This window comes from Calidris pugnax, unplaced genomic scaffold (assembly GCF_001431845.1).
Source record: "Calidris pugnax isolate Ruff unplaced genomic scaffold, ASM143184v1 scaffold133, whole genome shotgun sequence".
NCBI classification, from domain to species: Eukaryota; Metazoa; Chordata; class Aves; order Charadriiformes; family Scolopacidae; genus Calidris; species Calidris pugnax.
Genome location: NW_015090977.1, coordinates 5,855,733 through 5,881,460, shown reverse-complemented (window position 1 = coordinate 5,881,460; position 25,728 = coordinate 5,855,733). Strand labels below are relative to the sequence as shown.

The window sequence follows — 25,728 nt, the reverse complement described above, 5'->3', positions numbered from 1 at the left end:
CACATTAAAACTGTAGCCATACAGTAGATACCTTCATGTTTACAGCTGAATAAGAGGCACAAAGGTTGCTACATGCAATGCATCTTGATGTATTAGCCACAAAGGAATAAAGTCCTTATCATTCAGTGAGCATCTTCCTTTGTCTTCAGCTCCACAGGTCACAGAATAAATGAATTCCAAGCTACATTGTCTGGCTAGTAGTGCCACGTGGGAAGAAAGAAAAGCCATTTTCATGGCAAAATAAGAACATGCATTAGCAAATCCAGCCACATTATCAGAAATCCTACCGGTTCACAGGGGAAACAATGCAAAAAGAGAAATTACTGTTACTATCTGTGACACCCTTCAGTCAATGTAATAGCAGTAATACACTGAACACACGGGTTTGCAGCACGATGAAACACAACTCTCAAATAAGATTGCCACCGAATGAGCAGACATCCACAAATTTAGCTGAATTCCACCTGATATCCAGCTGATAAAACAATTCCACCTGAATTCCAGCTGATAAAACAATTAGCAACATTTAGAATTCAACAGATTCAACATTCATGGTAATACACTGAATGTCAGGGCGGACACAGCACTACAGAGCTCTGCTTTCCACCTTCCCACTTGTTGCCTGTTCATGAAATACTGCTTGTACCTAAAACCAAAAGATAAATGAGAGGTGATTCTGCCACTAGAGAGGTGATTCTTCCACTTTACTCTGCTCTGGTGAGACCTCACCTGGAGTATTGTGTGCAGGTCTGGAGCCCTCAATATAAGAAGGACATGGACCTGATGGAGAGGGTCCAGAGGAGGGCCACAAGGATGATCAGGGGGATGGAGCACCTCTGCTACGAGGACAGGCTGAGGGAGCTGGGGTTGTTCAGCCTGGAGAAGAGGAGGCTCCGGGGAGACCTAATAGCGGCCTTCCAGTACCTGAAGGGGCTACAGGAAGGCTGGGGAGAACCTGTTTAGAAAGGCCTGCAGTGACAGGACGAGGGGCAATGGCTTCAAGCTGGAGGGGAGCAGATTTAGACTGGAGATGAGGAGAGGGTTCTTCACTGTGAGGGTGGTGGAGCACTGGAACAGGTTGCCCAGGGAGGTGGTTGAGGCCCCATCCCTGGAGATATTCAAGGTGAGGCTCGATGAGGCCCTGGGCAACCTGGTCTAGTTGGGGGTGTCCCTGCTGACTGCGGGGGGGTCGGACTAGATGACCTTGAAGGTCCCTTCCGGCCTGGGCAATTCTATGATTCTATGATTCTGTGATTCTATGAAATACAAATAAATACAAATGAAGGGCATCAGTCATTCAGGAGGCAAGAACTTCCTCCTCTTCTGGATTTAGATGGATCCAGGACATGGCAATGACACTCCACAGAGACTTCCTGCAGGCTGCAATATGACACAGCGTTCCCTAAGCAGGCTGGGACCCGAGTGAGTGAACGGAATGAAAGCAGAGCCCCTTGCTGACTTTGCAGCTTGGGGTCAGGAAGGAACTGAAGGAAAGAGCTGCCAGTAATCACCTGTCTTACTTTCCCCATCATGTATCAGCAGTATCTAACTCAGTGATGTCCCCTTCCTCTTTAACAACAACAAAGGAGAGAATTAAAATGCGGATGTAGAAGTTCAAAGAAAAGTAAATTGAGAAACTTTCAAAAAAAAAATCCTTCAATGGTGTCTTAACTGCTGTAAAAAGAACACCGACTGTAATCGTTTACTTGGTTCTGCTGCAAAAAAAAAGAAAAAGATTTCAAAATAAACTGAAATAGAAGCTAATAAAAAATTTCAATTTGAACCAGCGATAGCTTTTCTGCACCTGTTCACTGCTTCAAGGCTACAGCTCCTGTCTCATAGGATAGTTGTTTCTGACCATTCTTTAAGAGTTAAAGAAGAAACAAAACCCTCTTGCTGCTGGCAGAAGTTTTTAGCTGGCAACCAATTCGCTAATGCTGACTGCAATTATGTTTTTTTAATTAAAATTCCAGAGTGCAGAAAACTGCCATGTAGAGAGCAGTAGCATGAAAGAGTAACTTGAGAACGTAACGCGACAGTCAGCAGTGTCTTGTTGAAGAGCCATGAAATATAAGTTGTTCCATTCCTTCATGTAAATCAGAATGTAAAGAACATTTCTTCAAGCTATGAATTTTGAGGATACGCAGGCTCATGTCAAGAAGGCAAGGTCAAGTCAGTGGAAGGCGAGTTCCCTAGTGCTTCTCAGCTAGTCCCTTTTGTCACTGCACAGTGCTCAGCATTTGGCTCTATACTTGCACATCCTTTTACACGGAAGACTGTAATACAGATACTTTTATCTCTGCTCAGCTTTTCTGTTTTTAGTGAGCTGTTAGGAATATCAAGCAAGCTGTATATCTGCAGATACTTTTATCTCTGCTCAGCTTTTCTGCCGCTTATTTTAAGTGAGCTGTTAGGAGTATGAAGCAAGCTGTATATCTAAGCAACTAAGACCATAGTGACAGCAACCTCTGTTGTAAATTTTTGGTTCCTGTGGTAGCAAGCAATGACGACAGCCTTGTGGGCAACTGTCTTCCACGAGCCACAGGCTGCAAGTTTTCTTTACTGCCCTTGACCCTTGTGACATGTTACTGTGCATCACTGCATGTTGTGCTACATATTAATGCATTCACTGTGGTTCTTACAGGAAAGATTTGTGATGACAGTGGGGTTTTCAGCAGCAACCCACAAATAGACTTGAGCTCCCTTAGAATGAAAAGCTGTTACATAAAAGGGAAGATGCTCAAATGGCTCTTGCTTAGAGTCTCTTCAGCTACTGGTTTTCCATCAGTAGCCTCAGGGTGGGAAACAGTCAGAGATTTCTGTTCTGCTTTGCCCTTACCTTTGTGTCTCCTCTCACCTGTCCTGATGGCTTTACACAATTTCCCTATATTGTCCTCTAACAGTACTAACTGCATCAGCATTTTGCCCGAGCCACGCTTGTCTCAACATTTTCTGTCTCTCGGGTAGCATCTTGCTTGAAATGTTTGGGTTACAGTCACACCCACTGTTCCACAACACAGTGATTGCACAAAAGAATACTCTTCAAAGTAGAGTCTGTGTCACATTTGTGATACTGTACTCTACTCTTTGCAGAAAAGGACAGTGCCAATTTAAATGATTTGTCTTATGCCCATGGCTAGCAACGAAAGGACTGTCAATCATTTTAATAGCTCTGGTTTTGGCACTTAAATGATCTTTCTGCAGTTTGCTCACTAGATATGAACAAGGTAGACGATTTCCATGCTTATTTGACTGATAAACTACACTCAGCTTGTTCATACTATGGATTTCCAAAAAAAAAAAAAAAAAAGTCATATAAACGTCTTCATAAAACTGTGATGATCTGCGTAGTTCAGTGACAGTAACAATATCTGTCCCATGTTTTACACAGACACTGATTAGCAACTGTGGTGCTACAGCATAAACCAAAGTTTGCCAAAACTTCCCTTTGAGTAAAAACTCAAGTATATTAAAAAATTACTAACCCTAAAAGCCTTTGCAATGATAAAACGAACGCGCTGCTCATTGATACCATTGATATCCCTGTTGCAAGATGTGTGCTTTTCACACCACTCCTCTCTAAAGACCCTTGCTGATGACAGAATTCAAATGAAATAATGCACTGCTGTTCCTTGGGCTTGTGGTGTCAGTCCTGGAATGCCCAAGAGTCTCATAAGCTGGTGCTTACCTAACGCTTACAGAGTAGCACCACTTCTGAATTTGACTTGCAAGGGCTGGAATTTATCTGCACTGTGTTCTGGAATAAGGGAATAACTGGAATAACTTGCTAATAGCTCACAGAATGATGAACTGTAATGGATTCACTAACTTTAGTTTACAGAATATTGACTTTCCTTCATTTGGATCACGTTTTCAAACCTCTGAAGCACAGATAGAAAATCTCTAATTATAGACAGAAAGTGACCCTTTTTCTGGTGCAGACCACTTTCTAGCAGACATCCAACAACACAGAGCTGTATAGAAAATCCAAACTCCTGTGGGTACCAGCAGCACTAGATAGTTCCACTTGCATGAGTTTCACCCAGATCAGTACATCTCCTTTTTGGGCTTACAATGATTTTGGACTACTGCACCCCCACACCTACACTGCTACTGGCACCTTTGCACAGCAGTATGTTGTTGCACATAAATACATCTCTAATGTTAGCAGGGTAGCAGTAAGAGGATTCTTCATAAGACTTTGTTCATCTCTTCCTAGAAGCCTCAGGTCCTTCTGGCCACCAAGATGCAGGCGTATGAACAATATTATGTTGAGAAAAGCCAAAAAACTCAAAATAAGGAAATGGCTTCACGAGCACTTACCAACAGTATGTCTGTCACAACAGCCCAGTTTACAGATAAAAACAGTTCTCCCAATGCAATAAAAATCTGAAAAACAAGAAGAAATCAGTGACTATACACACTGCATTGACCTTCTTTATTGGGAAAACGAAGGCTCACTAACCATGCTTATCTGTGTAAGAGTTGTACATACCCATCTCCTAAATTAAACATCTCTGTCTATGCTTACAAACACTAATTTTGTCTTAAAAAGAGAGGAAAGGAACCAGAGAAGGTATGTCAGTTCCTTTTGTCACAAATTGTCAGCCAAAGATTCAAAATAGGAATCATACCACACTCCCAAATAAACTGTAATGAACGGCTGAACCCAAGAAGAGGAAAGCAAGAGCCTGTGAAGAGAAACATTCAGCACAGGTTTAAAAGGTACTCAAAGATCTCCCTTTGCTCCCATTTCCAAATGAAACCAATAGAACACCTCTGTGTATGTACATGTACTCTTAAAGGCTCCTTCAGAGAGATAATTTCCAAAATGAAATGGACTCCAAGAGACAGGCAGCCTCAAAGCCTTGGTGTCCCATGGGAATTCCCTAATTCATCACAGATGGAGACCCAGCCATCAGGAAAAGGGGTACAGCCCCCAACAGTTCTTACAGCTGTGGTCCTAGAAAAGATTAACCCTTTCAGTCAGCCCCAGACATAGATTTAATCAGGCTGTACAGTCTAATGGATACTTGAGGAAAGCATCAAAGCTACGCTATTAAGCTGGAGCAGTTCTAGGCGGCAGAATCCATTTAGTGACACAGGCCTTGATGTTAGATGGCACTTAGGAAACAAAATCCATTAAAACAACAGGTGCCAGCGTCTTGTTCAGTAAGGTCTTGATCAAGATGCTGTATCTGGTTGATGAAAACACAGTCCTAAGAGAGGCACAGGGGCAAATTATCAGATGTTCACAGAGAGGGAGCTTACACTCTCCTAAGAAGCACTATTATACATCTGCCTGTGACACCCCTACCTCCTCTGCATTTCTTGCCTATACTGTTCATGTGCTGTCTTCTCCAAACCAGCCTGGAGAAAAAGTGCCTTGAAGTACAGAGATATTTAATATAGACCTTTATCCAGACATCTTTTCCTTCAGAATGTTTTATATAGATTTTCTAATTTGCAGCTGAATCTAATCCTCCATACATAATTATTTTCTTTAAGTTTTAGAACAAATATGACTCGTTTCACATACTCCTTGTTTGACATAGTCTTAGCTCTTGGATTTATGCATCCCACTCTCAAGGTCTTTCCACTGACCTTGCATGAGACAGAATGCAATCATTCTGCTCCAATCCCGTGACTGTTGCAATAACAGTCTATAGACTAGAGAAACCACGCTGCATTCCAGTCTTAGCTGGCAAGCAGGTGACACACCTTTTATTAGAGAACTTTGGGCCAAACACAAAATGAAAAGTGTTTGTTAACATGGATAGCAATATCACACAATCCAGCTTTTTGCCAAGTCACCTTGCAATAAGGACTATCAATGTCAAATCTTGCAGCCACCAGAAAATTTTAGCCCTTCATTGCCTTATTTCTAGCTAATACTTTCTGAATAGTCTTGGAAGATAGATGTTCATTAAGAACCTAATTTCTTTTTTTCCCCCTGATTCTGTACAAAGAAATTTCAAATGTGTTACTGCTTAGCTTAGAATCACAGCCTGTGGTCAAAGCCATACTCACAGGCAAAAGCAGAAGTACAGTGATAATGGTGTGAATTTATGTAAATTCTGCCGGTTGTGCCACAGCTAGCAAGAGATAGGGCAGGTTAAAGTGGAACAGGAAGGAGACAAAGAACAAAGAGATTCATTTAAATCCTGGCTGATATAGCAAGATGCAAATAACGAAGGTTAGTACAGAAGGTTCTAAAGACTCCCAAACTGTTCCTAGATACCATCAATGGAATATATGGCTGCCTGCTTTTACACATCAAATGAGACATCGCTCTGTCTCCCTTATAGGAATCTTGTGGTGTTAAGTACTTTTAAAGTGTTGATTCCAGTTTTCCTTTTTCTTCATGTTTTTGTTTTTTTTTTCATGCTATTTAATCTCTGCAAGCTCCTAAGAACAAGAGCATGTCATGCCTAGTGTGAGAAAAGGTCAAATTCATCTTTAGGAAACAAGTTATGCGCTCAATCTAGAGTTCAAAGTAATAGGAATTAATGAAAAATTATTCATGATAAGGAAATGTGATATTCAGTGGCTAAGGCCACATACTCCAGAGAATAAATATTTCATACATAATTGTGTTAACATTAAAGACACAACTTTGTTGGCTTTGCTTTTCTTTCCTAAGGCTTTGTGTGGATTGCAGTTGTAAGGTCTCCAGAAAAATTTAACCCAGACAGTTTGGGAAGGTAATAAAACATTATACAGATTGTATCAAGGTATTCTGTCTAAAACCAATATCAATTTTATACATTCTCAGGAAGAATAAATGCAATATGGTTGAACAGCTGGCATACTCAGCCATCCAACTGCAAAACAACTGCAATCAATAGAGGAGAGAGTTGTGTGCTCCTTTCTTCCAAACAGGTGGAGATACCCTGAAAGTACTGTGCTCTGTTAGGGAGAAGGGACTGCAGAATGTCTCCTTCACAGGCAAATCACAGGGCAAGACTCCATCCTGATACAGCATTACCATCAAAGATAAGGCTGTTTAAATCTAAGTTACCAAATACTGTCCAAGGTTCCCAGTCACAACTTTCCAAAGCACCTGCTGCACTGCAGAGCACACGTCTTTCATCTTGTTTTGGAGACAGGAACAGATTTAGACAGAGCCTCCTCTGAGATAACAAAGCCAGGTAATTCTTCTCTGTCTTTTCAAAGCTAGTCTTTGAAATCAAGAACTGGGTGTCCAGAAAGAGCAGAGAAATTTCATTACATTTCAGTTCACCTGCCCCAACAGAAACCTTGGAGGTCCAGCCATATTTCCATGTCAACTTGAGAGTCTTGTGTTTTTAAACATTCCTTCCAGCTTTGGCCATAGCTGATTAAACCTGACTCGGTCCCTTTCATTATCCACTCAAGACAGTGGAAAACACTATCCAGAAACTACTGTAATTGCACATTGATGCATTGAAGCTTTTTTGCTTCAGTAGCTTCCGCTCTGTGAAGTGATGGAGACAGGTTTGCTAACGCCGGTGTGCCTGAGCAGACAGGGACTGGAAAGCCACAGTTTCCTGCTCCTGTCCTACACAAATGGAAGATTTGTTTCAGTGGGACCTTCAAATTAGATGCAGCAGCTGGCACGCCACTCCAATTCTCACAGCAGCATGACTTGTGTCAGATCTTGTTTAGAAAGCCAGGAAAGGCACGGCTGGCGCCAGAGAAGGCCATAGTTAAGCAGCTCTAGGGGTAAAAGTACTAGAAGAATAAGGTGCTTAGCTTATGTACAATTTATTACCACTGCACATTGTTGACATTATGTTTTGGAACACCCGAATCAAGCACATCAAGGAAAAGACAAAATGCCAAAGTGTCTGGTTAAAAGACCAACTGCTCTGTTTCTGCCCATGAGAAGAAAGATAAGGAACACAGTTATCCATATCCCAGCTCAGAATTTCCTCCCTGATAACACACTGCTTGGAAATAGAATGCTGTCTGCAAGAAGAGAAACAGTTACACAAATTTCTTTTTATCAGTCCTAATAAAAGATATATTTTTGGTAATTCAAAACCAAGATATTGATTCACTCCTCTAACACAAGCTGGCAAATGAAACTCTTCTCCGCCTTTAATGCCAGAAAAAGAACTGAAGAACATACTCAGAGAGGAACTATGTGGGAACCTGAGAAGCAGAAAAAGAAAATGGCTAATTCTTTTGGCACTCAGATCTGCACACTTGAATCTAAAAATAATCTTCAATTTCACATTTTGCTTTGTGTACACACAGACATGCAAATCCATTTGTTTTTTCCCTCGGTGTAAAGGTGTTTTTCCACAGGAATACACATTCCTGAGAAATCAAAAGGAAAACCTCTTTGAATAAGTGTTATTCTTAGAAGGAAAAAAACCTGCAAAAGTACCATTTTGCAGAGAACTGTTGATTACTGTAATTAACTTTACTTGGACCCTCTTATTTATGTTAATCATGTTAATTGAGGCTATGGAGTCACAGGGAAAAAGCTTGGAATCTTTCCCCAGCTGTTAACAGATTATAGTTAAAATAAGGTTTGCATACAGTTCCCTCTCACAGGGATTTTTTGGAACTATTTGTCATTCCTAGGAAGTGTCTATTTTCCCCTTTTCTGAGAACAGAATTTAAGTGATTTATACTTAAGTTTGCTTTGCCAAAAGCTTGACTTTGAAGATCAGCTGGTGATTTGGGGCTTTGAAGGTGACGGCTAAATTATTCTTAGCAAGAACTGTATGTATTGTACAGTCACAAGTACACCAATCTTTAAGTATTCAGAGAGCAAAAATAAACAAGAATACTAAATTAGTCACATAGCATTAAAAATTAACATAAGATTAAGGCTTCCTTCAACTACAGTTTGGAAAAGGAATGCTTTAGCTTTATGCAGCTACCTCCACAGGCTTCCTATTCTCTTCTTTAGTGTAGGCAGACTCTGTAGGTCCTGATGCCCAGTTTGTAAAACTCTCCCTGCCCTTTTTACTGGACCAAGCAATGAACAGGGTGGCTGTCACAGGACAGATTGCAGCTGAGGGACTATCAAAGCAACAGCACAGTGCTCAGCTGGCAGCCCACCCTGTCACCAAGTCACTGAAATCTCTTAATGGTCTAGAAGATTACAGAGAATTCTGCAAAAAGCTACCCCTTGCCTCCTCCTCCCCGCCTCTTCCTATTCTCCCCAGGATCCCAGAAGACATTTTGGTCATGATAGACTGATTAGCACTTACAAAAGTGGAAAGGATGTTTGTCTGGGCCACCATCAGAGCTATGTAGAGGCAGACAGCGGAAACGAACATGCTTGTGGCACAGATGAGAGGATCAGCTTTATTGTTTATCTTCCTTAATCTTCTTGCAGCTTCTGCCCCAGCAACGACACCCAAGATCCCTGTCCCAATGGTGATGCCTCCAAATATTAGGCTGGTGACAAAGCAAAGGATTCAACTGAGCATAGTGAGACCATACTGTGGGGAAAAAATGGTGTTAGCTTGCACGTTTAGAGGAATCTTTAATGGGGGAACTTGAATTTTATTCCATTTGATCTAACCCTCCCACTCCTTCTAAATGGATGTAATCCCAAGCCCCAGTTGAAGCTGTGTCTCTGCAGCTGAGGTCCTGTCCTGTGGAGCAGATACTTTCCCATTTACAGAGCAGGTGTTGTGCACCCAGGCTCAAGGACGACTCTTCTTAGTATGACCCAGCCTGGACATTCAGTGATTTAATGGAGATACAGTCATCTTGGTTACCCTGTGACCCAATCTACTCAGGCATCCCTAAAACACAGATGGAATCACTCTGTATCACAATCTGCTGTCTTGGAAGAGATCCTATCATGTGGAATTGATATATATCTCAATTATAACCCTCTAGTTAACACAGCTGAGATGAGTCACTTCTCTGACTATGAGAAACATCTACCACATCCCAAGAGTTCAAAGACTATGGAATAGTTAACTAGTGGGAGGTTTATGTAGTATTTTCTGAACGCAGAATTTCAAATGCCACTCAGCTTTGTGTGTCTGCAAATGCTAATGTGTTCTCCAGGAATGACAAGTTCATGTTTTAAAAGTATATGTTTGAATAGCTCAGAAGACTGAGCTTCCAAAGGGACTTCCATATATGCTTTTCTCTCTGTCCCAAATGAGATCCTAATGACAAAGCAAGTCTCCTGCAACAAGACCAGTGGTGCCACTGATTGTTTAATGCATCATAATTCTCCTGAGGCAAACGGGGACAGGAGCATTGTGTTCTGAGCCCGAGTGCTTCTAAATATTTCAGAGTGCTACATGATAAGTTCTGTACATTTTTCTAAGCTTTCTCTGACTGCAAATCAAAGTAACCAGCCAGGATACGATCTAGTCCATTAAATTACAGCACATCTACTTTTTAATTTCTTTCTGAGTGATTAGGAAGAACTCAATAATTCTACAAGGAAAAAAAAAAAGTATTGCTATACAAGATAACAAACTTTAAGCATATTTATACTCTCCCTGTGAGAGAGTACAAATATTCTGATTCAGGATTCTGATCCATCACTCACTAAAGCTTGATAGTGCCAATGTAGATTGTCACTAGGCAGAATAACTACCTTAGACATTTCTCTGGGAGAGGCAAGTTCCAAGGTGACATTAGTTGATCAAAGCATTCATGGAATTGTGTTTAGAAGATTCATGTGTTGTAAACTACAGCTGAAATAAAACTGCAGCTGGAAAAAAACGGGAACAGCGAAAACTAAAAAAAAGCACAGTACAATTGACAGGGAGGAGGAAAGCACAGAAGCCTAGTCCTGGGGAAAGTCTCCTGTGGGGTCTTTTAGGGTCTAAGAATGCTCATTTATCCGTCCAATCTGTTGGAAAGTGCCTGCAAAAAGACCTGAATAAAAATTTCATACTGCCTATTTATCTACCTTGAAAGGATTGAGACCTGAGTCAGCTCTGGTGCCATTTGAATTTGTGTTTCCAGGGACTCTAAGTGACACAGCCCTGATCCTTAAACAAAGCCTGCAAGTGCCGAACAGCCAGAGGGGAAAACATCCTTAAAGCATCCCTGGGAGTGTGCAGCTCAGTTCTTCCAGCACCATCAGCTACAGGTCTGACACAGTCGTTTATATTATGTTCCTTTACCTCCCCATGGAATAACAGTCTAAAACCAGCCTTATGCTGCTTCTGGCACTAGCTTATGCCAAGGTTATTTTTAAAGCATCTTGTAAGAAGCAGTACATGAGGTTAAACTATGAGGTGCTCTATTTTACTTCCCTGAAGACATGTCTGCTCTGGCAACGCTACCATGGAATAATAATTCAGAAGGTGGATTAGAAAACAAAACACAGGCTAACACCTTCAGCTTAATAAAGGAAGTATTTAAACTGTTTCTGTTAACAGCTTCCTTCTCTTCCCCACCGACCCTAAGCCAAACTCCTGAGTTCACTCCCTTCCTCAGCATTATTGGCAATTAAGCAATGTGCCAATGGTGGCATCCATGGAAAGGCAATTGCATTTCCCCTTGAAGTATTTGTGGATGGCTATTCAATCCATCTGCTTTACACTACACCTCAGAAATCAATTTTGACTTGACTCAGTTATTCCATTGCAGAAATGCAAAAGAACCCCATTACCAGAGGACACACCTCGAGGTGTGATTGCTGCTTTTCCTTTCAATTGTCTTTGCCTGGAAAGACAATGTAGTAAGCACTTAGTTCTTGTAGGGAGTCAGCACATAGAAGAAGAGCGTCCCGGTGCTCACTGTTACTGAGGGGAGCCATGAAGGCTCAAGAGGAACAATGAATACATTTTTCTATTCTGGATAACACATTGTAATGAAAAAACTTCCATTGCTAGCTGGGGAAAAGTGATATCTAAGAATGTGTATTATGATTACTTTCAATTCCTCTCCTGTTGTAAATTCCCCTATCCCATCCAACATTTGATACTTATTCATTAATCTTTATTAGTCTGGACAGTCTCTGTAAGTGGAGCTCTGCTGGCAGCTACTCACAAAACCAAATTATCATGTTTTGATGTAATGCTGTGAATCTAGATCAAATTCATCAAGCTTGCTTTATGCTGGGAGTCACAATGACCTGGCCAACCCAGCAGTAGTTTTAAATCCAGACTAACAAGAAGGTAACAGGGAAGTTACCAGAACACAGGATCCAAACACACTTAAATTGTTATTGGGGTTCACAGTCAACTGCCAAGTGAAGTCTCCTTGCTAAAGCTGCTCCTTTTCCTGCAAGTGTTTCTCTTACTTCTTCTTTCCACTTTACTTAAATAGGGCTGGCAGCATCTTTCCAATTAACCAAGTGGTTAGAAACAAACAACTAGGAGTGTCTCAGCGTCCCTGGAAGTAACTTAGTCTGACATTCACACCCAACTGCCTTCATCAGAAGTGTCCACAGTCACATCCCACCTTCTGCCTTTGGAAACAAACTATGACTTAACACTAAGTAGTGTTTCCAAGTGTGTTTCCACAGTCGTGCACACCTCACCTGTTAGAGGAATCGCATGATTCCTCAGGGCACGGTGGGACAAGGCCCTGGACCACCTGAGCCCTGTAAAGAAACACCGGTACCCACATTCCCAGGGCTCCAGTAACGAAGGCCATGGCAGTCAGACCCAGCGAGGACCAGACAAAACTCCAACTGAAAGTCAAAAGAAAGAAATGAGAGATATTAGAAAGAATGGGGGGGTGAGGAAAAAGGGAAAAGCCTGAAAGAAATGAGAGATATTAGAAAGAATGGGAGGGGGGGGGTGAGGAAAAAGGGAAAAGCCCACCTGCAATATCCAGGGTTTCAAGCAATAACAAAATTCATTCAGACATCTTATAATCAAAATGCACTCCCTTGAAGATATGAACTTTGATGAGGCTTTATCTATGAACTTCAACAGTAAAGTTGTAATTAGAGTGAGGAGTATGACCTACTGATTTCATGTTAAACCCCAGTGCTGGTCTCTTGCAGATTTCATCGTCAACTTCAGCTAAAACAATAGCTGTGAAATTTTTGATAGCAGAACTACAGCAATAGAGAGTGGGCAAGAGTTTAATGGCTTAGTAGCCAAATGAAAGTGTTCTATGTGCAAGTCTAAATGCCTCAGGATGGTTTTAAGTTGTTTGTGTGACCAGTATAAATGAGAGTAACATCTGAGTCTTCCAAACTGTTAAGACGCAGTAGCTGAAGCAGTCCTTAACTCTACCTGAGTAAGTAAATTTAGACTCTCAGTTTGCACAGCAAGTTTTCAAACAAAAGGATAAGCATTTTTAAAAATTCTTTTTTTTTTAAATCTTGTCCAAATCTTGTCTGCTTCCTGCCCTGTCCTAGGAGAAAATTAATTTCTTACTTGTGTCTTTCTAGTTAATAGTTTAGGAGAAAGTCTCCTTTGAGGTCAATAGGGAGGTATGAAATCTTAAGACTAAACAGAAGTGCTGTAAATGACCAGGTGACCACTAGTCTAGAGGATTTGTTAAGATACTAACCTACTTCTTCATCTTCTAAAGAGAAAGGGCTCTTGGACTTGATTAAAAGTGGAACTACCTGGTTTTTGGCAGTATGTACTTATGCTTTGGATATCAATTGCTAGAGAAAATTAAAAATATATATATATATATTTTACAACATTGCTGTAGGTTGTAAGGAACATCTTGGTAGGAAAGCAACTCTGATGAGAGTCTGTATGTACTTATGCTTTGGATATCAATTGCTAAAGAAAATTAAAATATATTTTTACAACATTGCTGGAGGTTGTAAGGAACATCTTTGTAGGAAAGCAACTTTGATGAGAGTCTAGTTGTTGAAATGTCAGAAAGGTTCATTTTTGATTCAGGAAAGTTCATTTTTTATTCACTTCAGACTGTACTGCCTACAAACTGTGATGCAACGCAGTCTCTAAGGTACTTGCTGTTCTGGAGGCAAACAGGATGCAAATCTAATTGTCAATTAGAAAACACCGGATCCTCTAGAATAAGAACGTTCCAAAGACAGCCAAGGTCCCAGAAAAGCAAATCTTTAAACTCAAAGCATTTGATGGTGACCCCGGGGAAGCAGCGGGTGCGGAGCCGGCTCTGGCGCAGCTGCACAGCGGCACCTGCTGATCTCCAACCACAGCCAACTCCTCCTCCCTGCCCCGACAGGGCTGTCAGGGACTGCAGGGAAACAGGAGCCACAAAACTGCTGAAAACAGTATTTTACTTTGTCGTTAATTTAATTTTTGTATGATTAAAAGGAAGAGGTCATCTGCCAGCCGCAGGTTAGCTGGTCAAAACATATGTACAGTTACTTTATAAACCATATTGGGGTCCTACAGACTCTGACCTCTTGTATCAGAGGCACATCAGGCTCACAAATACCATATAAAGGCTGCCTGAGATATGCTGATGCAACCTTCCTCGGGCACTAAGAATTGCAGATAAAGTTACACCTGCAAAATATGCACTTTTATCAATGTAGCTTACCCTACGTGTTAAAGCAAGAGGGAAGGGGAAGCTTAGTAAAAAGTAGAGCTGGGTTTAAACAGGAGCACACTGTCATCATAAGCTGGACATGAGCAGGCAGTGTGCAGCTGCAGCCCAGAAGGCCAGTCCCATCCTGGGCTGCATCAAAAGAAGCGTTGCCAGCAGGTCCAGAGAGAGGATTCTTCAGCTTTACTCTGCTCTGGTGAGACCTCACCTGGAGTATTGTGTGCAGGTCTGGAGCCCTCAATAGAAGAAGGACATGGACCTGATGGAGAGGGTCCAGAGGAGGGCCACAAGGATGATCAGGGTGATGGAGCACCTCTGCTATGAGGACAGGCTGAGGGAGCTGGGGTTGTTCAGCCTGGAGAAGAGGAGGCTCCGGGGAGACCTAATAGCAGCCTTCCAGTACCTGAAGGGAGCCTACAGGAAGGCTGGGGAGAGCCTGTTTAGAAAGGCCTGCAGTGACAGGACGAGGGGAAATGGCTTCAAGCTGGAGGGGAACAGATTTAGATTGGAGATTAGGAGAGGGGTCTTCACTGTGAGGGTGGTGGAGCACTGGAACAGGTTGCCCAAGGAGGTGGTTGAGGCCCCATCCCTGGAGATATTCAAGGAGAGGCTCGACGAGGCCCTGGGCAACCTGGTCTAGTTGGGGGTGTCCCTGCTGCCTGCGGGGGGGTCGGACTAGATGACCTTTGGAGGTCCCTTCCGGCCTGGGCAATTCTATGATTCTATGATTCTATAACTTTCCCTCCTCCTCCCTCCTCAAAATGGGAGGACAGCAGAAGCAAAGAAATTTTTGATCTCTTGTGTAGCATTCCTGTCAAAGTGAAAGAAAGATTTTTGTTAATGGTGTTTCAATCCCCTTGTATACAGCACGTGATACAAAGGAGCTGAGCAGGATTTGATGGTCATATTTCTAATAATGGAATGGTCATTCCTCAGTGGATGGAACCTTTGCTGCTAAAATCACTTACTTTTTGGCAAGGGATATGACATCTTGATACCAAGTAGTCTTGGCAGTTCTGCGTACGCCTGGTTTCTCAGCTGCTACTCGTATTGTCCCGGAGATGCTCAGTGCTCTGTGTGCTGCTGTCCTTCTCTGTATCCTGTGAGGGACCAGTAGAATCAGAAGAACCAGTGCTAGACCTGCCATGCAAGGAGTTACCTGTAGACACAAAGCTGGTTAGATCAAGGATACCTTTTTCTTAGAGTGAAAACTCCACAGCAATTCAAATTCAGCATTAGAATTACGTATCAGGGAATTGCAGTATGTTCAGAAAGAGATGTGACTTCTTGTTTGTAGATCAGATTTGTAAAGAAGAGTGACTTTGGTGATTTATGGTGACTTTGGAGGAAAGGTAATAGATCATCCCTCCCCATCATACAGATATGTGATCACTCCTGCTCATTTTGGAGAAAAATGGGAAGAAAACAAACTGTACTGTAGTACTTTGGCCACAAATGCAAGAGTCACTGATACAGTCATCAGTGTTATCTGAATAACACCAGGCTGTTAGTCCAGCAAACTTTCTTCCACACTCATCCTGTACTTGCTGATTAATTTGGTAGATAAGTTAGGAGGCTCTGACAAAGTACTTCCAAAGCACTAGGTGTTCAGTATGGAGAGACATCATGATGACATGATCAGAACAGAAGAGGTTATTTTCTTGAAACCCTCAAATAATAGAAGTTGTTCCCAACAGCATTTCAGAAAATAATCTCTCTATATTTTCCTGAAGAATTATACTGGAACTAGCAGTATAATCATCATTTTATCTTTGGTTTCTTTTGTTTGAGGAGGTCTTGATGCACTGACAGCCATTCCAAGTGTGTCCTCAGGTAAGAGGAACATCAGCACCTGCCCTGGCTGCTGTACAATTTCACCTACGCCTGCTTTCATTCTGCAAGAGTTGGGCATAAATCTCCCACTTGTCCAGCAGGAAGCGTTCTCTTAAACACCAAGTTCACGACCAGTCAGACAGTAGAAAGTCTTTCCACTGCTCACCTCTTTTAACACAATCACAGAATCATAGAATCGGCATAAATCTCCCACTTGTCCAGCAGGAAGAGTTCTCTTAAACACCAAGTTCACAACCAGTCAGACAGTAGAAAGACTTTCCACTGCTCACCTCTGTTAACACAATCATAGAATCATAGAATTGCCCAGGCCGAAAGGGACCTCCAAAGGCCATCTAGTCCGACCCCCCCGCAGTCAGCAGGGACACCCCCAACTAGACCAGGTTGCCCAGGGCCTCGTCGAGCCTCTCCTTGAATATCTCCAGGGATGGGGCCTCAACCACCTCCCTGGGCAACCTGTTCCAGTGCTCCACCACCCTCACAGTGAAGAATCCTCTCCTAATCTCCAGTCTAAATCTGTTCCCCTCCAGCTTGAAGCCATTTCCCCTCATCCTGTCACTACAGGCCTTTCTAAACAGGTTCTCCCCAGCCTTCCTGTAGGCCCCCTCAGGTACTGGAAGGCTGCTATTAGGTCTCCCCGGAGCCTCCTCTTCTCCAGGCTGAACAACCCCAGCTCCCTCAGCCTGTCCTCGTAGCAGAGGTGCTCCAACCCCCTGATCATCCTTGTGGCCCTCCTCTGGACCCTCTCCATCAGGTCCATGTCCTTCTTCTATTGAGGGCTCCAGACCTGCACACAATACTCCAGGTGAGGTCTCACCAGAGCAAAGTGGCAGAATCCCCTCTCTGGACCTGCTGGCAACGCTTCTTTTGATGCAGCCCAGGATGCGATTGGCCTTCTGGGCTGCAGCTGCCCACTGCCTGCTCATGTCCACAATGAACACAAGTAATCCAAAACCCAATGATGATTCTGATTTTACACCGAATGGCCCAGCCCCGTGAGTGAAAGCAAATAACTCACCCTGAACGCCCAGTGCCAGTCTCCTGTGACATGTGCCATGCTGGCTGCCAGGACATAACCGAGACCACTATAAACAACAGAAAGGAATAATCAGTAGGTACTAATGAGTTCTTGCTGGCTGAAATGACATGTCTTGCCAGGTAAGGAGAGCACAGAGAAATATTTTGTCATAGTTTTCAAAATGGATGAACAGAAACAACTCTCGTGGTCTCTGCAAGTCTACTTGCCAGCCAGTATGAAAAAGAGAGTCTAACTTCCTCGGAGCAGACTTGAGATGGTGGCAATAATGGTCCAGATTCCCCTGAGAACACATATTCTGCAGAATGACATTGTATACTCACATCAGACAGCCTATAAAGCAGTTTATTATTTACTCTTTTCTGTGTTAGTCACGTGAATTAAGCCCTGCAGGAATTCCTTTAGTTTTATTCTGCCTTCTGGGCTCAGCCTTGGCTGCCTGCTCTAACAGAGTATGCCTCCGAACCACTTAAAAAGCTCTTTTCCACCTCTTCTTCAGACACAATGTCAATTTAACTAAAAGAGAAAAGGGAAGTGCCTTGGGGAGACATTTAATGAAGGATTCTTGAAAAATTTGTCAAGTAAACTAATATTTGAAAGCTTTTCTCTTCCAAAACCCAGAAATAAATTATCTATCCCTATGTACCTATTTCCTTTAGAACCGATTCAATATTTTATTCAAAGCCTACAGCTTTGCAGACTTTAGATTCTCTCTAAAACTGTCGGGGGAAAAAAAGCAAATTCTTCTTCAAGGTAAATACAGAAATAAACCTAACCAGCTCTATGTAAACATGCTAAGGAAGTGACAAATCCTTTTGCAAGAGACAATGCAGATATACATCAAAATATATGTAATCAAGGCTCAGGGTATATTGAATTGCAGGTGTGGTCAGACAGAAATCCAAAAGGTGTGTCAGTTATTAGGGCTTAGGGTTATTAGGTCAGTTATTAGGGAGGCTGAGGGGAGACCTCATTGCCCTCTACAACTACCTGAAAGGAGGGTGTAGAGAGGTGGGGGTTGGCCTCTTCTCCCAAGGGAATAATGCCAGGAGCAGAGGAAATGGCCTGAAGTTGGGGCAGGGGAGGTTTAGATTAGATATTGGGAAGAATGACTTTCCTGAGAGAGTGGTCAGGCCCTGGAACAACCTGCCCAGGGAGGTGGTGGAGTCACCATCCCTGGAGGGATTTAAGAGACGGGTAGATGTGGCACTTCAGGGCATGCTCTAGTGCCTGAGACTGTAGTGGGGTTTTTTGTGTGTGTATGGTTGGACTCGGTGATCTCAGAGGTCCTAACAACCATGACGACACTGATTCTGTGATTAGGAAGAAAACCAACCTTCCCACTGGAATGAAGATATAGAAGACAGACAGCATTGTGGTCCTTTTTCCTTCTTCAAACAGGTCTGCAATGATGGTAGGTGCTATTGTGGAAAAACTGGCCGTGCCAATGCCAACTAGTCCTCGTGAAAGGAAGAATATCCAGTAATACTGCAGGCAAAAGACATATTATAGTCCAATAAAAAAAAAAATTACTATTAAAGAGGTACATTTTAGTGGATTGAATGTAAAAAAAAAAAAAAAATACTATTAAAGAGGTACGTTTTAGTGGATTGAATATACCAGAGGAAATAATAATTCAACTGCCTTTTGCAAATGTCTGTATTCCCTCCACTCACACCTGCTTCCCTTGCATCCCACTGCTGTGCCTTCTACTTTCTGCACAGTAGTGACTTCTTAGAGTGAGACCCAGAGGGAATTACAAATGTGATGTGTTTTTCTAAATGCGATCAGAGAAGGACCCTATCAATTCCTGCAAGACATATGCAAATTATTTTCATAATACCCTCTGACAAAGCAACATACCAGTTCATTGATGAATGAACTGCCTAATGTTACACCAGACCAGAAGAAAATACCAGCTCCAAGGATGATCTTCCTATTGTACCGGTCACCGAGATATCCAAAGATGGGGGCAGCCAGCATGTAACACAAGATGAACACTGGAAATCCAAGAAGAAGCACAGACAATATTGGTCAAATTATTTTTATCGTATGTACTCCTCACCCCTCAGACAAACTCAGGTTACTTTTCAGGGCAGAGACTAAAGGCAGGCTGAGTTTATAGAGCTAGTAGGTAGATTGATATTTAGAAACATAAATGCAGATTCAAAAAACCCTATGTCAAAGTAAACCGTGTGAATTGCTCAATTTCTGTATTTCTTGAGAAACACATCCTTTTTTCATTTTTTGTGATTCATATATTGTGGGATTTTGAAGGACTCAACACCAGTCTTCCCTGAACCAAAGACTTTCATTTTTGCAGTATAGTCAGCCTGCCCACATGTGGAAGTGAGCAATACCACACACGAGTAGGAACTAGAAGAAAAAAGTAACTAGACTGTGTTTTAGGAACAGTCCACATGGATGCAAGGCAAAATAAACTATCTGAAGTAAAGAGATTTTATTACCTGTTTGAAGCAGACCTGTATCCCCATCACTAAGCTGGAAGTATTTCTGTATATTTAACAGGATCCCTGCAACAGAGTCAAACATTAAATGACAGCAAAGTACCCTGTTCATTCCTTGTAATTCTATTCATTTGCCACCTCAAAGTCTATTTCAAGAACAGGGCTTGCAAGAACTGCAGCACATTTAGCTTGCTAGCTTACACGTAAACCAGGACTCCACCACAAGCACAGACACACAGAGTATTCAAAATTCTTATCACACTATAAATAATCATGGTTCCGATCATGTACTTCTGTTTATATTTCCTTTACAATTTTGCAGAGATCAGACGAGATATAGATAACTGTGGGTTTACAAATTAACATTTTTAGCGGTGACAATGACAGACAAACTTCACCAAAAGTGATCATTTCTATTTTGACAAACAGCTGATGGAAATTCCATCTTGATTTCTAACCATTCAAAAGCTGTGGGAAAAGGTTAGAAGAAGGTCTAGCCCAACAGCAGCACCAGAGGCTTTATAGCTGTTTCTCAATGAGTCTTGAACTTATTCTGCATTTAGGGTTTTTCTAATGGTCTCAGAAAATTAAATCCATTACATCATTAAAACATTTTGTATCATTAAAACAACTCAATTGTATCTACTCTTTGTGACAGTCAATTATCAACACACAGAAATATTATATTACAGGAACTTCAGTTTTGGACTAATTGAGTATTTAGAATAGATCACAGCTAAAACAAGACTTGAACTGAACCACAACTTCATCCCAAACTAACTTTCACATTGAGCACCATTAAGATGTTATCCCCTCCACATAACTGAAATAACTGGCCTGACCAGTTATTGGCAAATTGCAAAACATTGATCTGAACAGTTTGGAACAGGGCAACAGATCAGAGGGGGGAAATTCCGCATAATCACAATTTTTAACAAACTGAAGACTCAATTCCAGCAGAGAATTAAGTGGAAGAGCTTGTTTTCTGTGTGAAGATTGATGCAAACTCTGTGAAAGCCTGTGAACAAAACTGCCCAGAAACCACAACTTTGTAACTGCCCCCAGCTTACTTTTAAACTTTTAAACTTTTAAACTCAAGCCTCTCCTTCTTCACTTTCCTTATATTAAGGAAATTAACTTATATTTAACATATAGCATATATGTAACATGTAAGTTATATTTAACATCTATGTTAACTTATATTTAATAAGTTCATGCATATGGACAGTCAATCTCAAAAGTCCTGATGCAAGAATTCTGCAATGCAGCTGAATTCTAGCAGGTTAACAGTATATTGCTGTGGTATAAACTGCAATTTACAGATTCCCCCCGTGGCCCAACAGGTCATAGAGTTCACTTAAAAACGTTTTAGTCATATATTGCAATTAAAGTAGATGTTTGAATTCTTACATATCCCTGAAGGTACCTCACTCACAAGACACTGAGCACGTTAACAAGTAGGCAAGCTTTCCTGCACAGGCCTTCTTGAAAATTTTAAGCTCTTGGCATGTACAGTTCAAAGCCTTGAATGAGCCAAATGACTTCTTGCACTTAATACTTAGAATCACAGAATCATAGAATGGCTGGAGTTGGAAGGGACCTTAAAGATCATTGAGTTCCAGCCCCCTGCCCTGGGGTTTCATTAAGAGTACGACCAACAGGGACACCTCCCACCAGACCAAGTCGCTCAAAGCCCCATCCAGCCTGATTTTCAACCCTTCCAGGGATGGAGCATCCACAGCTTCTCTGGGCAACCTGGGCCAGTGGCTCACCGCCCTCACAGTAAAGTCTTTCTTGCTAATATCTAATCTAAATCTCCCCTCTTTCAATTTAAAATCATTACCCCTTGTCCTGTCACTGCACTCCCTGACAGAGTCCCTCTCCAGCTCCCCTGTAGACTCTCTGGAAGCCTCCTCCTTCCAAGTGCATATCCTCCTAGCATCCCAGTTCTTGCTTGAAGACATTTTCATCCTCTCCTGTTCCCCTATCCTTCTCCAGGGAAAATTACTTGACAACAGAACTCATACACTGAAGTTTTTCACTAAGAGTATCATTCAGCATGCACTCCTACTTGTTTCCTTCCCTCTTATATATGTGGTTAAGAAGTATTCAAAAGAAAAAAGCTTAACCTCCTAAGCCTACTAGCCTCTCAGTTCTTAAAGATACTGATCGAATGTCTTACATTTCTGAATGGTCTAAGTAGTAAAAATAATTTGTTTGTGTACTGTCAGTAGATATTAATTCCAAATTTAACAATCCGTCCTTTGGGGTTTTTTTTCAAGGTTTTAAATCATTTATGATTTCCAGGCCACTCAGAAGTAAAATAAAGCAAACTCACAACAAGTGTTTCCTCCTAATTTATAAATGAGATCCCAGGAAGCATGGTAGATGCTTAGGAGTGACGAGAAACAGAAGAATTTACACAGACCACAATTTACATGGGAGGAAAAAAGATAGATTTCCCACCAGTTTACTAGAAGCAATGCTTGGCTGTTCACAGCTAGGTAAAAAAAAAAAAAAAAAAAAGCTTTTTTTGGAAGAAAGATGTTATTTATTAGAGAACAAGCTGTAAATTTGGTAGCTGATGCTTAAGGAAGTGAGTCTCCGTTCTCTTTACACAATCACATTACAATCTTCGTTGCAGAAACCACACAATCTCCAGCAGATCATGAGGAAGTTAAGTCCCCCCTAAACCAGCTTGCACAAAGATAACATCATTTTTGTACTTTTAATGGGGGGAAGGGCATCACTATTCTTCAGATAAGGGGATGCCTTATCTAATCTACCAGATCCAAAAAAGGCCTGTTAAGCTGCTGTACAGAAAAAAAGAAAGCCTGTAGAATCCAGACACAAAAATGGACTAGTTGCTCAGAATGCTGGTCTGTTTATAAAAGACTTATATTTTACAATATGAATCCTAAGCATTTAACAGATTTGATTTTTGTAAGCATTCTACTAACCATTAATAACTACATACATCCCTTATTGGTCTTTCAAGATTTATTAAGAGTACGACCAACAGGCTAAAGCAGGTAAGTGAGAAAGATTAAAAAGACATAAAACACACCCTTATTTTAGAAAACATTTGTAACTACAGAGTAAGTAGAGCTGATGAGAACTTAAATTTCTTTTTCCTTAGAAGGAGAAAATAGGCTCTCACCTGGTACAAGGAACCAGTCCATGAAATTGATTAAATTTGCATAGCACAGCACAGCAGCTGTCAGGTACTGTCTCTTGGCTGGAGGGTGCCTTGGCGCAGACACAGATGGACCTTGTCTCCCATGTGCTGCAGTAGCTCCATAATTCTGCTCCTCAGGAGGTGGCTGGGACTGCAGGCCTGTGCTTTCATGTGCACCAGGGGTTTGCATATTTCCCAGTGCAGAAAGTCACCGTAGGTTATGAAGTATTTCCTTAGCACAACAAGCTGCAAGGCAACGCTGTGTTCGGGCTATGAGGAACTTCAATCACTACGGTCATTTCCGGCAATGAAGCCCAGCCACTAAAAACTGAAATTAAATGTTCCTTGAAGTAGGGAGAACTTGACAAAGAGAGAAGCTGCAGTCCCATGGTTTTGTAACAGCAGAAGCGTTGAGGCGCTATACAGCACAAAGAAAAGACAAGGAAAAGTGAGCATAAATAAAAGCAAAATAATCCATTGTGCATCCAAGACATAAAAGTGCACAACTTTGCAATGATGTCACAGAAACTGCACAAACAAAATTAATAATGATCTTTGCTAAGGACTCAGTGAGTTGTCAGAGCTAAAAACAGCTTTTCTAGAGAAGAAAAGAAAGACAGAGACTCTTCCTTGCTGGACCAGGTACCTATCTTTGACTTCAGCCCCCACAAACTTCTCATCCAACTCTGGGTAAGTAATTTTCTTTCTCTGCACCTCAGGTCTTTATTCCAGCCACACACACACATCCCTGGGCTTTGAACTTGAGCTACTGAGCCTTGGCCCTGCCACCTGAGCTGTCACTTCTCCCTGCTACCACCCCTCTGCTTTGCAGTGGCCAGATCTACACCCAGAACAAAATCCTTTCTAATAAGGTCCTGAGTCAAATCAGCAATTAAAACAGAAGACTCATACTCCAGGCTACTTGGTGGTTTTCAAGGTTTTTTTAGGGGGGGGAAATACCAAGCAAACAAAAAAATCCAAACACAAATAAAAAAACAACCAACCCATAATGCTACGGTAGGCAGAGAGAGGGAGATGGAAACAAAACTACTCTTTTTGACCCCTGCTGGAGCTGTACAAATTCCAGATTTCTTCCTCATTTTCCCCCAGAAATGGGTCTGAAAGAGGAAGAAAGGAGGACACGCAAAGACATTCTTGTTCTTTCAGGGTGTGCAGATACCTTCCTTCTGGCCACTTAGATTTGAAACAGTATTCTTACTTAATTCTTCCAGCATCAGTTTTCCTATTATATTAATTATTTTTTATACAAATAACTACTCACGTGCCTTTTGAGCCATTTTGAGGATTACCATCTTCAGAAGGTAATTTAATTTTTGCACCCTGTTAATAAAGTTTAAAGTGAAAATTAACAGTAAACTGTAAGAGTTTAAGAGTGAGACAGCTAATTGGAATGACTAGTGATTACAGTTTATGACTTATGCATGAAGACAAGAGTTTACGGTTGGGATTTTATTTTTTTTAAGAACTGTGTGTTTCACACTTCAGACTAAAGTGGAAAACAAAATAGCACTTAGTATTTCTCAGGCATTTTGTAAAATCCCCAGTCCTTTACTTTTGTGTGCTCCAATGCTGTAGTATTTAACTCTATCTTCATTTCATGAAGACCTAGTTCTTAATGAATGAGAAGGCATGTTTAATTTAATCATGGGTAAGTCTATATTAATTTTATTTCAAGCCCAGAAATGGGTCTGAAAGAGGAAGAAAGGAGGACACGCAAAGACATTCTTGTTCTTTCAGGGTGTGCAGATACCTTCCTTCTGGCCACTTAGATTTGAAACAGTATTCTTACTTAATTCTTCCAGCATCAGTTTTCCTATTATATGAATTATTTTTTATACAAATAACTAGTCATGTGTCTTTTGAGCCATTTTGTGGATTACCAACTTCAGAAGGTAATTTAATTTTTGCACTGTTAATAAAGTTTAAAGTGAAAATTAACGGTAAACTGTAATAGTTTAAGAGTGAGGCAGCTAATTGGAATGAGTAGTGATTACAATTTATGACTTATGCATGAAGACAAGAGTTTACGGTTGGGATTTTATTTTTTTTAAGAACTGTGTGTTTCACACTTCAGACTAAAGTGGAAAACAAAATAGCACTTAGTATTTCTCAGGCATTTTGTAAAATCCCCAGTCCTTTACTTTTGTGTGCTCCAATGCTGTAGTATTTAACTCTATCTTCATTTCATGAAGACCTAGTTCTTAATGAATGAGAAGGCATGTTTAATTTAATCATGGGTAAGTCTATGTTAATTTTATTTCAAGAGGGTTTTTTTTTTATTGTAGCATCTTAGCTCTCAACTTCCTAAGGAAGGATTTAGATATAGATTAGGGGTATGTATCCCCACTCCTGCTCAAGGGAGCTCCACATAAGTCAGCTTGTGTCTGAAAACACTAAGTTGTGTCAACGGTAAGCGCTGACTTACTATCAGGAAGGAATTTTTGCTCTCTATTCAATATTATCACTACTACCTTTTTCTCTACTATAGGCAACAGAACTTCCACTCAGAAAATGTCATATTATCTATGCATCTCAGTGATTTATTAAACCAATGAAGTCAAGAGTTGGCTATACTTGAGAGCAATGAAGAATCAGCAGGAATTTATAGAGACGAAAAGCTTTATTCCCATCCACAACTGCGAATAAAAATAAATAAATAAATAAATCTGTAAAAAATCACTTTGAAGAGTTACAGTTGGCTTTAAAGGTGGGTAAGGTAAACGGCAGCTCTGCTTTACTTC

At 41.3% G+C, this 25,728-nt stretch overlaps 1 protein-coding gene across 1 annotated transcript in view; it reads right to left on the bottom strand.

Moving 5' to 3' along the window:
- The window catches only part of SPNS3 (spinster homolog 3 (Drosophila)), a 31,272-nt gene extending 8,107 nt beyond the window's left edge, over positions 1-23,165 (bottom strand). The window contains exons 1-9 of the mRNA XM_014953091.1: positions 22,949-23,165; positions 19,789-19,854; positions 19,184-19,320; positions 18,657-18,808; positions 17,303-17,369; positions 15,402-15,592; positions 12,467-12,619; positions 9,210-9,399; positions 4,324-4,389 (exon numbers count right to left, since the gene is read on the bottom strand). Of these exons, the coding sequence (XP_014808577.1) occupies positions 4,324-4,389; positions 9,210-9,399; positions 12,467-12,619; positions 15,402-15,592; positions 17,303-17,369; positions 18,657-18,808; positions 19,184-19,320; positions 19,789-19,854; positions 22,949-23,156 (1,230 nt within the window). The 5' untranslated portion in view covers positions 23,157-23,165. The remainder of the gene's footprint in view (positions 1-4,323; positions 4,390-9,209; positions 9,400-12,466; positions 12,620-15,401; positions 15,593-17,302; positions 17,370-18,656; positions 18,809-19,183; positions 19,321-19,788; positions 19,855-22,948) is intronic.
- Between the last annotated feature and the right edge of the window lie 2,563 nt (positions 23,166-25,728).